The sequence below is a fragment of the Schistocerca nitens genome, chromosome 2, assembly GCF_023898315.1.
Source record: "Schistocerca nitens isolate TAMUIC-IGC-003100 chromosome 2, iqSchNite1.1, whole genome shotgun sequence".
NCBI classification, from domain to species: domain Eukaryota; kingdom Metazoa; phylum Arthropoda; class Insecta; order Orthoptera; family Acrididae; genus Schistocerca; species Schistocerca nitens.
This window is the reverse complement of record NC_064615.1, coordinates 427,669,579-427,682,679: the sequence shown is the minus strand read 5'-3', so window position 1 is coordinate 427,682,679 and position 13,101 is coordinate 427,669,579. Positions and strand designations below refer to the sequence as shown.

General features: G+C 42.7%; 1 protein-coding gene and 1 non-coding gene across 2 annotated transcripts in view; one reads left to right on the top strand and one right to left on the bottom strand.

Annotated features, from left to right (window-relative positions):
* LOC126236294 (sodium-dependent nutrient amino acid transporter 1-like) overlaps window positions 1–13,101 on the bottom strand; it is a 180,360-nt gene that overhangs the window by 98,583 nt on the left and 68,676 nt on the right. Inside the window, exon 2 of the mRNA XM_049945484.1 lies at window positions 3,062–3,154. Coding sequence (XP_049801441.1) covers window positions 3,062–3,112 — 51 coding nt within the window. The 5' untranslated portion in view covers window positions 3,113–3,154. The remainder of the gene's footprint in view (window positions 1–3,061; window positions 3,155–13,101) is intronic.
* Window positions 11,255–11,329, top strand: Trnat-ugu (transfer RNA threonine (anticodon UGU)). Its single transcript has one exon. It is a non-coding gene; the product is annotated as a tRNA-Thr (tRNA).

The following is a 13,101-nucleotide window of genomic DNA, read 5'->3' as shown; positions in this document are numbered from 1 at the left end:
TGAAGGCAGCGTTGGATTGTTTACATGCCAAGGGAAAGAAGATGACCCAAGACAAGCTGGAGACAACTGCAAAGCCGAACAGGCAAGAATGCCTAATCCATGAAGTGAAGAAGAAGAATAGAGTGGAATTTATAGAACTTCTTGCAGTTTGTGTGGCGAATGTGAATGTAATTTAGTCAGACAGGGCTGTAACTACATACACTAACTGAACATGAAAGGAGTTAGCGAATCGAAAAGAAATGTTCCGTCTTTACTGAACATGCTTCAATGAATGCCATTCTTACGATATTACTTGTGCTGTCTCCCATAGAGCAAATAAAGGCAGAAACTAATGGTACTTGAAATTCTGGCTATCAATAAACACTGTTCACAGAATCCTGACCTAATCCTTAATGATCAAATACAGCTCCGTTATGCACTCTTGTTAAAGTAGCATCAGTCAGTTAAAATATTTATCGCCATAAGATAATATGCTTCGTGCAAATAGTACAGCTGTTCCACATTCCCACAGTCTTCCTTTGCTCCCTTCTGTCCCCCCCCCCCTTCCCCTGCCTTTACCTGTTCTTTTATATGTAGGCTGTTTTGACCATTGAACATAGTAGCCGGTGTCAGTACGCACTTGTTTACTGTTTTGGCCTGTTTACTCTCATGTTTTTAATCATGTAATGTAATATAAGGCTTATTTGTTAACAGCTTCTTTGTGTATTTTGTCATATTTTTCTTTGCTGTATAGAAATATAGTCTTCAAAGGTCAAATATCTTTGGAAAAACAATCTTTGTAGAGCAATAAATTCTTGCTGACGTTGTGTGGACTATCTGTTTAGTATTAAGTTGTCTGAGGATGGCCTAGTAAGCCGAAAGCCGGTTCACAACGAACTATAAAACAAATACTGTGTATTTCGGTTTTTAATATGCCTATGTTCTGCCAAGTCTGAAGAAATATTCTGTGAAAAAATTAGTTACTATGCAGTGTTATATTTATTGTGTCTCACTGTTTAGAGGCACAAAACGCGTGGGTGTTTTCAGCTCGTTACTAAATGCAAATAAGTAGGAGGCCGAGTTGATAGGAGCTGAAGGAGTCCAGGTTGCAATAATATGCGGTACGGTACACTGTTGGAGAGAAGGATTATTATTCAAGAAACACATAGTGCAATGAAATTACTTATCTTCAGTAGTTTGTAGGACTGCAACTGCGGCTATGAACTGACAATCTCGTAACAGGGAATACCATGAACTAATACAACATATCCTCAGGAACTAAGCCAGATTTGTCCTCCTCAGAGAATCAATGCAAACATTACAGAAACTGGCTGAGGGCCGATTATGAAAGTGCATCTGCCTAGGTTGAAATCTAGCTAAGAAGTGAACGAGGCACACTCCAGTACCGTCGAGTTGCACAGCTCGCTAGAGTTTACTAGCAATGACAGTTATTTTGTATCTCTAACAGGAAACGACCAGAAAAAAAAATTAATAAAGCTGTGAAACAAACACAATTAAATGAAGTGTTTGTTTATCACGGCATTCGATTTAATGGTGAGTAAAATTAATAAATGATTATTGAGAATTAGCAGTGTAATAACTATCTACCACACATCAAAACCGGTGAGGATCAAGTATTAGACCGAGGCGCTGTGCTCGGCAGACGACGGGCTCCCAATCTTGTGTTGGCGCGGCGTTGTAGTAGTATCTGTGGCAATGATACTACAGTATTCATTATTATGTTATCAATTGCCTCGGTCTAATACTTGATCCTCACCGGTTTTGATGTGTGGTAGATAGTTATTAAACTGCTAATTCTCAATAATCATTTATTAATTTTACTCACCATTAAATCGAATGCCGTGATAAACAAACACTTCATTTAATTGTGTTTGTTTCACAGCTCTATTAATTTTTTTTCTGGTCGTTTCCTGTTAGATATACAAAATAACTGTCATTGCTAGTAAACTACGATATCAGTTTACAGTCGGTCTCCTTAAGAAACGAACTTGAATCATTCAAGGTTGAGAGTTTGGTATCAAAATCTGTTTTGCGATCCTTCATAATTTTAATGTCAGTGTGCTGAGTCATGCTTCGTAATCTCCTTTGCTGACGTTTGTTATCTCCACAGAATGCTGTAGCTTGCTCCAAATGATTCGACGCTGCTAGCTGATTTAAAATAGAATTTGTTTCACTATTGATAATGGCAGTCACACAGAGGTGAAGAACTTTCATATGTCATTTAGATTATTTGATACGTATTACAGTTATTCATTACCAGGTGAAGTGGCACAATTGTGGACACTACATTCATGTTTGGGAGGAAACGCATTTATATGTCCATCTGTAAATCTCATGCGAATGCTGGTATGGACCATTTATTCTATTCCTCTCGAAATTCTTGTCCAGTTTGGGCTAGTGCTCTCACTCTATGTAATTACCTCCTAGTCAACGAAATGCTAAACCCTGACCCACTGACCTTCCTTCCTGGTAGTTCGTAGTTTTAGAGGTACTGCGCTGTTAATCAGTACAACCTAGATTCCTGTCCATTAGCGACACTGATGTGAAACTCCTTAGTATGTGATTTCTGTTAAGACTTCTGGTTGGTTATCATGAGTATCTAGACAATCTGAGTTCAGTTGAATAATGAACATCTTTTAATTTTAGTTTTATAGTCTGGATGTCAGTCCAAGTAACAAACTATAAGCCTCCTTCTGAGTTTCGTTTTTGATTTTCGCTTAGGAACGTGTGGGACGTTTGCGTGTGTTAAATAATAAACTTCATGCCACGAATCACACTCCAGCGAATATTTTGTGGAATTTGGACTAAATGAAACATATAAGAGATTTGTGTTTAATTTAAATATGGCTATCTTTTTCTGTTGAAGTCACAAGGAATTTTCTCAGAACTTAAAAATTAAAAATTAAATAGCGTTATCATTTTATTACCCTGTATCATTTACGAAAAGGGGAAGATTTCATATTACTAGAATCATAAAGAATACGTTGATATATTTAGTGTTTCCTGTGAGCATAAACAGCAGTTTGTTTGGAGCTGAAACACGAAGAACATCTTGACTCACCAAGTCAGTGGAACGGTGTCCAAGATCTGAGCCCTTCGTGGGAACCCTCATTCTCGTCTTAGTCTTCTTTCGAGATGTGTGTGCTTCACCAACCTGGAATAATGAATCTGTCAGCGGCATGTCATGGGGCTAAAGAATTTACGAGAATTAGGTGTTACATCAAACAGCTATATCCTCTAAAGTCAGCGCGGTTACAAAACGGACATTCTATTACATTTATGTAAACTGTATTTTTCAGGCTCTGATGCAGTCCTTAATTTCCTACGTAATGCAGTTTCCTATCTTTTTACGCATTCCTGAGCCACTATATTTACCGATGAGCATCGCGATCTGCTATCTTTTCCTAATGGATTGCTGCAGCACTTCCCGTTCCATTACCCAATTAATGTGCTCAGTATTTGTCAGCTTCAGCTGCCAAATATCCTCAAGGCAGAAGAACCGAAAAGGACGATCGTGGAATAGTGCTGGATGTATTACGAAGGACAGAAACCGGTGTTGCCCTATTCTAGTCCAGTGCACGAGCATGCCGACAGCGCAACTCATAAGCAGGGCACCTTGGTTTCACACATTTACAAAAATATCTCAGTTTAACGTGGCTCTTAGAGAGGAAAGAATTAGGGTCCATGTTTACGTAACATAGTTTCGTATATTAATCTACGAAATTACTGAGGTATTGAATCTTTCATTTCAGGGTAAGACATATGAGAGTGGCGTTCAATATGTAATACAGCACTTTTTTTCTGAAATCAGGTTGGTTTTATTCAGAATCACGATACACCATATTATTCCACAGTCTTCTGGCTAAAAACCATATTTTTCCACATAATCTTCGTTCAATGCGACGGCCTTAAACAACCTTACTAGCAGGGCCTTTACGCCCATATGGTATCACTCTAGTGGCCGACGTCGGAGCCACCGTCTTGCCGCATAAGTAACCTCCCCATCATTCACGTACTCCTACCGCGGAGTGCATTCTTCATGGGCCAAACAGATGGAATTCGGAAGATGCACCGGCTGGACGGTGGAGTGGGTAAGGAAGAACAGTCTAGTGAAGTTTTGTGAGCTCCTCTCGGATGCGCCGACTTGTGTGAGGCCTTACGTTGTCTTGCAGGAGGAGAAGTTCGTTTGCTTTTTCGCGACGTCGAACACGCTGATGTCGTTTCTTTACTTTCCTGAGGTTAGCACAACACACTTAAGAGTTGATCGTTGCACAACGAGGGAGAACGTCCAACAGGGTAGCTCCTTCAGAGTCCTAGGAGACCGTCAGCTCGATTTTACCGGCTGAGGGTGCAGCTTTGAACTTTTTCTTCGGTAGAAGAGGTGTTGTGGCACCAATCCACGGATTGCCGTTTTGTTTCCGGTTCGAAGAGATGAACCCATGTGTCATCCCCTGCGACGATGTTCGACAAAAGACTGTCACGATCGGCCTCGTAACTTTCAACCAAACCTGCACAGCTGCTTCTTTGTTGCTCTTTATTGTCTTCTGTTAGGCGGTGAGGATGCCAGCAGGCACAGACGTTTGATTACTCCAACTGATGGACAAGTGTGTCAGCACCACCAGCAGAGACGCCCAGTTGTGCTGCGAGGTTTTTGATGGTGATCCGTCGATCACGTCGAGTGAGAGTGGCCGCACGTTCCAGGAGTCACACGCGTGCGTGGCCGGTCAGTATGCGGCAGATCGGACAGGCTTGCGTGACCTTGTTATGATGACGACAGATGCCTCGCCCGGCGGCTCAGAGGGCGTTTGGTCACTGCCAGGTCTCCATACACATTCTGCAAGTGCCTGTGAGTATCAGCGATGCTCTGGTTTTCCGCCAAAAGAAACTCAGTGCCAGCTCTTCGCTTGGAACAAACCTCAGTTACAGACGATTCTTTGAAAACTACTTAATAATGCAACCAGCTATCGGAACTTCGTGATCTATAGGGTCTGATGCGGATATACACTATGACGACCCACAAAAAATCTCATACGTTTCCAACTGAAATTGTTTCAAGTGACTCTAAGTGCTATGGGACTTAACATCTGAGGTCATCAGTCCCATAGACTTAGAACTACTTAAACCTAAGGACATCACACACATCCATGCCCGAGGCAGGATTCGAACCTGCGACCGTATCAGCAATGCGGTTCCGGAATGAAGCGCCTAGAACCACTCGGCCTCAGCGACCAGCCAACTGAAATTGGCCTAGAGAAAAAATGTGTTGTGTTACTTAGTGAACGCTCCTTGTACTTCAAACGTTGGTGACATATGGCTGAGTGGAGAAAGAATTCTTTATAGAAGACAGGACTTCAAATGGTATCTGGAAACATCCAAGTTCATAAGACATATTTTAGAAGCTGCCTCCCTCACGGCGGACACGGGAGTTGAAAGTTTCGTTGGTTAAAAGCTCACAGGTCTCGTAATCGTTTTCAGCGGACTACTGCTGAGCCCACTGGCGGATATGTTTATGCGCAAAACACGCAGAGCCGCTGCACTGGCAGGCTGCCATTTGTCACGATGTGCGCGCCGGCCATCCGGTGTAGATGGCTGTCATTGTTGGTGATGACCAGTCCTCAAGGGCTTATTTTTCACTGTCATCCATTATGACAGTCGTCAGTGTCCCGTGCACTACTCTGTACCTGCCTCCGCAAGACAGGCCAGGTTGACAGAATGTTCCAGATTTCACATTCCATCCGTCCTGAACATCTGGCCATCATCATGGGTCTGCTCCAGGACTGTTACGTTCGCAACTCAACTGTTTTGAGCTATCCTCCTAATGTCTTTATTGGGTTGAAGAAGAGAACCATTGGGCCACTGTACATACACTGGGTGATTCCGTGATGATACTACAAACTTTCAGGGATGATGGTGAAGAGTAAATGTAACAATTTGAAATAAGGGACCCTTGCCGAAAGTTACACGTGAAAATCGTTCTGATACCTCTGACAATGAAATGCATGTATTGGTACTGTTACTACTAAGATTGTAGGATAGGCAATACCGACAAGGACCTAGGTGTAGAGGTTGCTGTAATAACTCTAGCAATCCATTGATAGTGGCTTACTGTGTACTGACGTGGTTAATCTTCGCTTACAATATTTGTAGGAGACTGTCTTTACAACTTGAACTGTTAACGTCGATCAGTCCTAAATAAATGGAATAGTACCCGACGATGGAACTTGCAAACATGATTTTTGTATGTGGGGAAGCAGATGGAAGCATCGGAGAAGCGGACAGTTTTTACAGGTGCAAATATCCGCGTAGAAGGCGTCCGGTTCACCCCACGTTCCGAAGATTGTTCCAACAATCAAGCGAAACAGGGCAATTGGTACCACAGTTCAACGACAGAGGAAGACAATGAACTACAGTGACTCCCTACATAGCATATGCAGTGCATGACCGTGCGAATGAGGCGCCTGCAATCAGCATTCAATCAGTTATACGTGAAATGAATGTTTAGGAGAGTACTGTATGGAAGGTTACTGGAAATACAGCTACACTCCTGTCGTCCTCAGACTCCTGTTGACTTTGGAGCTCATGCCGTTTTCGGAAACTGGTTCTTTCTCCGTCTTACAGTCGATCCTCAGTTTCGTGCGTACATATGATGGATGAAGTCTGTTTCATCGGAGACTGAATGCTAAGCAGTGGCAGCTGTAACGTTTGGGCCGATGAGAACCCCACGCTACTGCTGTCAAAAACGATCAACAAGTGCTATCAGCCTACGTGTGGATGGGTATAGTCAGTCATTATGTACTAGTCCCGTTTGTACTTCCTCCCAGCTTAAATCCACCAGTGTAGAAAGCGTTTATCTGAGACGTACTACCCAGATTCCTGGAACGTACCTCACTTGTTATTCGTCAGCGGATATGGTTCCAACACGATGGAGCCCCACCTCATTTTGAACTATGGATTTGAGAACAGTTGCTGCGACATTTCCTGAAAAGTGGTTAGGCAGAGAAGGTTCTATTTCGTGGCTAGCACTTTCATCTAATCTCACCCCTCTTGACTTCTTCATGTGGAGCCATGTGAAAACTCTTGTGTACGAGACGCCAGTCGAGACTAAAGAGAATCTCCTGGGAAGAATTCTCGCTGTCTGCCACACTGTTTAAGTGACACTTGGGACATTAGAACGGGCAAGACGGTACCATGCCTATAGTGACGCTGGGCGATACCTTTTTGAAGAATTGTAGTAAATGTAGCAGTTCGTGAAGCTTGTGCATGTGAATGGACTTCATTATTAATATACCGTAGATTTGGAATTTTTCACTCGCTGACATCAAGCTCGGTGCGCCGTTACTCGTCCGTCGATAGGGGAAATGATCTGAGTGTATTGAGGAATATTCAGCGGGAATTCTGTACATCATGCTCAGGTTTCGGAAGGTGGGGCCTTTAACTGGATCAATGCGAGAGGCTAAGGTGGAACTTGATAGATTTTCGCTTATGCCTTTCTATACGGAGTAGGGTTCCTTATTTCAGTCATACATTTACCCTTCTGCATCACCCCTGAAATTTTGTAACATCATCACGGAAACAGCGTGTAGAGATGTATGAGGGCTTGCTTATCACCTTGTGGGAATAATGGCTTGGATCTCTGGATAAATACGATTCAATCGAATGGGAGATCAGCTGATCTCGTGGATCAGTCTCATGGTAAAACTGAAGAGAAAAACTAGAAAAAAGAAATATTTAATTTGTTCGCAAAAACTGCCAAATTGGAGATATTGATATTAGCACGCCTGTTATTAATAACAACCAGAAAAAATAAAAGCGCACAAAGTAACAGGTGTTGACGGAATTCCAGTTACGTTTTACATTAAATACGCTGTCGAATTATCCTGCTTCCTGGGTCATATTTATCGAGAATCTCTTGACCGGCGAATAGTACCATCTGTCTGGAAAAGCATGCGATCACTCCTGTTCACAAAAACGGTAAAAGAATGGATGCACAGGACCACAGCGCAATAACGCTGACGTACGAGTGTTGCTGGATCCTGGAGCATATGCTAAACTCAAAAATTATAACGTTCCTGAAGAAAGTAAATTTCTTTCCAAGTTCCAGCACCGATTCAGGAAACCTCACTCGTACAAAATACAGCTCGCTTTATCTATACACGACACCTTGCAAAGGGAGATTCCACTTTATTGCATTTCCGAAAGGCCTTAAAGGCCGTACCACATAATCTACTAGAAAGCTAGATATGATCACAAAGAACACATCTGCAGATACCCGATTAATCTTTAACTAATGCAAACTGTACAGTCGGAGCCGGCCGAAGTGGCCGTGCGGTTAAAGGCGCTGCAGTCTGGAACCGCAAGACCGCTACAGTCGCAGGTTCGAATCCTGCCTCGGGCATGGATGTTTGTGATGTCCTTAGGTTAGTTAGGTTTAACTAGTTCTAAGTTCTAGGGGACTAATGACCTCAGCAGTTGAGTCCCATAGTGCTCAGAGCCATTTGAACCATTTTTGTACAGTCGGAGGCGAGTGTTCAAGAGAAACGAATGCAATATAGGACGTGGTCCTAGGAAGCGTAAAGGAGCCTCTGATGTTCTCAATTCACATCAAAGGTTTAACAGCATCATCACCACTGTCAGACTGTTCGCTGAAGATTTGTAGTCGATATCCTCAGGTGGTTACACATCCAGAGTAATATCGAAGAGTTTTTGTGAAACCCCTTTGAGTATTTTAGGGAACTTTATATTCGATGAAGAATGTGCGACCACTCTCCTACTACCATCGCTTATCTCGCATACGGATCAATAGAATAAGATAAGAGAGATAAGGGTGCGTACAGAGGCAAACAGGCAGTCATGTTTCCATCTCTCGTTATGCGCATGAAACAAAACGAACAGAACAGAAAGTAGCTAATACGGTACCTTAAAACGTACAGCGCCTTACGTCTCGTATACAGGGGTTGAACAAAAGTATGGAAACACTGCGAGAAATGCGTGCTTATACATAAAAGCAGAAACTCTGTTGTATTTCACCAAGAACGACATCTGTACGATGTCCTCAATAAATAACAAGTGTCAGTCGTGATCGTAACAGTGTCCTGCGACGTTGTGAATGCATTATGTCGAAGCTAAATGAATCTGAACGCAGGAAAATAGTTGGTGCTCCTATGCTGCATGCTTCCGCAACGAATGCAGAAGAAGCGTTTAGAGTTTCAGGAGGCACCATATCGATGATTTATATCGCATACAGGGAAAACATCAACTAAGTCAGAACGTGGACGATATTGTGCACTGACGCATCGTGACAGATGGTCACTGAAGAGGACGACACCTTCAGAACACACTGCAGAACTGGATGTCGAACTCACGAACACTATCATCACTAAAACAACAGGAAGGCAGCTCCATAAGCAGGGAATTGCAAGCTAATGGAATTGCAAGGTAATGGAATTGCAAAGCCACACATCAGTGATGCAAATCCCCGTAAGATAACGTCGAGCCGAAACCACAAAGCCTGGACTACGGAGCAATGAAAGAATGAGTGTTGTTTCACACTCTTTTCAACTTCTGGACGAATTTAAGTCCCAAGAGAAAAATATGGAGGGATTTCGGTGATCACTTGGACAGCTATACCGTGGTATTCCATTACCTCCATGGTTAGTCTTCGAGGCCATATGACTGCCAAGAAATATGTAACAATTTTGGCTGACTAGGCCCATCCCATGGTACAACACTTGTTCCCCAATAGCGATGCTATGTTCCAAGAGGACAGGGTCCTGTTAAACAGCTTACATCGTCCAGGACTCGTTTTGCGATTATGAAGATGAATTGTCGCATCTCCCCCGGACACCAGTCACCAGATCTCATAATTATTGAGGCGTTGTGGTATGCTTTGGAGAGAAGGGTGCGTGATAATTGTGCACCTTCTTTATCGTTACCTGATTACCACTGTTTTACAGGATGAGCGGTATAAGATTTCCTTGCAGACCAACAGGGCCCATATTTGTAAACTCTGGGACGACTAGAAGCTGTTTTGAATTTCACGGCTTTTCTGCACCGTATTGGGTACTGTAAGGTATTGTGTTTCTCGTGTTTCTATATTTTTGTTCGCCCACTGTGAATAGACGTAGAGAGAACGTGGAACGTGAGTGTAGTGGAGTAATGGATAGTGGGGTATGGGCGGTGCTGTTACAGATAATAAGCATCAACGGCCTTGTCGCGGTAGGTACTTTGCCTCCTATCAAATCACCGAAGTTAAACAGCGTCAGGCATGTTTAGCCCTTCGGTACGTTACCTACGGGGCCACCATGGATTATTACCTGCCGCGGTGCACTCATCCCCATGATGACAACTGAGTAGCCACTTGACCGAGTAACAACGCCTCCAAGTCACGAAAACTGACAACATCCGCATCCTAACACGTCAGTCGATGAGGATGACACGGCGGTCGGTCAGTTCCGTTTGGCTTTTCGAGGGCTGTTCGAATGGCGCTAAAAGGCATTAGTCCTTTCCCAGTCTTTTATTAATAAGTGTTGGCGTAATGGACAACATACTTATTTTGCTTTGTGTATAACTATAGTCTAATTTTTTCCTTGCTACTAATACTGCATTTCCTAGATGAGAGAACACACCTTTATCTTAATTCTTGGCCGTTTCAGTCCCCTGTTGATAACTGCATGTTCATGATCTTAGTACATGTATCTACTCCAGCAAGTATAAGTTTTCTCGAACTTCACCTAGCAGTGATTTGATCAGTTTACAATCCTTCTTGTCTCCCAGCCGTTTACAAGATTATTCACACATTTTATTCTTATAATTTTGGTAGACAATATTTACGAAGTGTGTGATAAAAATAATGAGGCGTACACCAGCGGAGTCGTTATTCCTAGTCTTGGTAGCAGTGCTGAATGGCTTCAACTGGTAGAGCCTTTAACACGTAACTTTTCAGTCACATTCTTTGAATGTTCCCCAGAGTCCCAAAATGATGTGCTGTGAAGATATTTTCCAATTTCAGGAACTGAGAAAAGTCGCAAGGACTCAGATCATGTGAACAGATGGGCTGTGGAACAGCAGGAATGCCTCTTGAGAGCAAAAATTCCTTGACTGAAGTGGCCGTGTGATATGGTGCCCCGTCATGATGTAGCATCCATTTGTCTGCAATATCATGTCCCACTCGATTCAGCCTTCCTGAGTCTTTCAAGGACATATCTGTAAAACTCTTGGTAAAAGGATAAGTCCCTGCAGACGCACTATCCTCTGTGCCCGCGGTGGCTCAGATGGATAGAGCGTCTGCCATGTAAGCAGGTGATCCCGGGTTCGAGTCCCGGTCGGGGCACACATTTTCAACATGTCCCCAACGAAGTGTATCAACGCCTGCTTGCAGCTAGGGTGTTCATTTAATTATCATTTCGAAAAATATACCTATTAAAAAAAATGGTTCAAATGGCTCTGAGCACTATGTAACTTAACATCTGAGGTCATTAGTCAGCTGGAACTTAGAACTACTTAAACCTAACTAACCTAAGGACATCACACACATCCATGCCCGAGGCAGGATTCGAACCTGCGACCGTAGCGGTCGCGCGGTTCCAGACTGAAGCGCCTAGAACCGCTCGGCCACACCGGCCGGCTATTCAAAAAAGCAGATAAAAATTCACTTGACGCCTTCCTGAGAGACAATATCCACTCATTCCAAATTAATAGTGTAGACCGGATGTGGCTTAAATTCAAAGAAATAGTATCGGCAGCAACTGCGAGACTTATACCAAATAAAGTAACAACGACGGAGCTGATCTTCCTTGGTACACAAAACGGGTTAGAACACTGTTGCAGAAACAACGAAACAAACATGCCAAATCCTCAAGATTGACGATCTTTTACAGACGCTCGAAATTTAGCGCGGAGTTCAATGTGAGATGCCTATAACAGTTTCCACAACGAAATTTTGTCTCGAAACCTGGCAGAAAATCCAAAGAGATTCTGGTCGCATGTGAAGTATGTTAGCGGCAAGAAACAATCAATGGCTTCTCTGCACGATAGCAATGGAGATACTATTGAAGACAGTGCTGCCAAAGCAGAGTTACTAAACACAGCCTTCCGAAATTCCTTCACAAAAGAAGACAAAGTAAATATTCCAGAATTCAAATCGAGAACAGCTGCCAACATGAGTAACGTAGAAGTAAATATCCTCGGAGTAGTGAAGCAACTTAAATCATTCAATAAAAGCAAGTCTTCTGGTCCAGACTGTATAACAATTAGGTTCCTTTCGGAGTATGTTGATGCATTAGCTCCATACTTAACATATACTTATCATATACAACCGTTCGCTCGACGAAAGATCCATACCCATAGACTGCAAAGTTGCACAGGTCACACCAATATTCAAGAAAGGTAGTAGGAGTAATCCACTAAATTACAGGCCCATATCGTTAACGTTGATATGCAGCAGGATTTTAGAACATATATTGTGTTCGAACATTACGAGTTACCTCGAAGAAAACAGTCTATTGACACGCAGTCAACATGGGTTTAGAAAACATCGTTCTTGTGAAATCCAACTAGCTCTTTATTCACATGAAGTGCTGAGTGCTATTGACAAGGGATTTCAGATCAGTTCCGTATTTCTGGGTTTCCGGAAGGCTTTTGACACTGTACCACACAAGCGGCTCGTAGTGAAATTGCGTGCTTGTGGAATATCATCTCAGTTATGTGACTGGATCTGTGATATCTTGTCAGAGAGGTCACAGTTCGTAGTAATTGACGGAAAGTCATCGAGTAAAACAGAAGTGATTTCTGGCGTTCCCCAAGGTAATGTTATAGGCCATTTGCTGTTCCTTATCTATATAAACGATTTGGGAGACTATCCGAGCAGCCGTCTTCGGTTGTTTGCAGATGACGCTGTCGTTTATCGACTAATAAAGTCATCACAAGATCAAAACAAACTGCAAAACGATTTAGAAAAGATACCTGAATGGTGCGAAAAGTGGCAGTTGACCTTAAGTAACAAAAAGTGTGAGGTCATCCACATGAGTGCCAAAAGGAACTCGTTAAACTTCGGTTACACGATAAATCAGTCTAATCTAAAAGCCGTAAATTCAACTAAATACC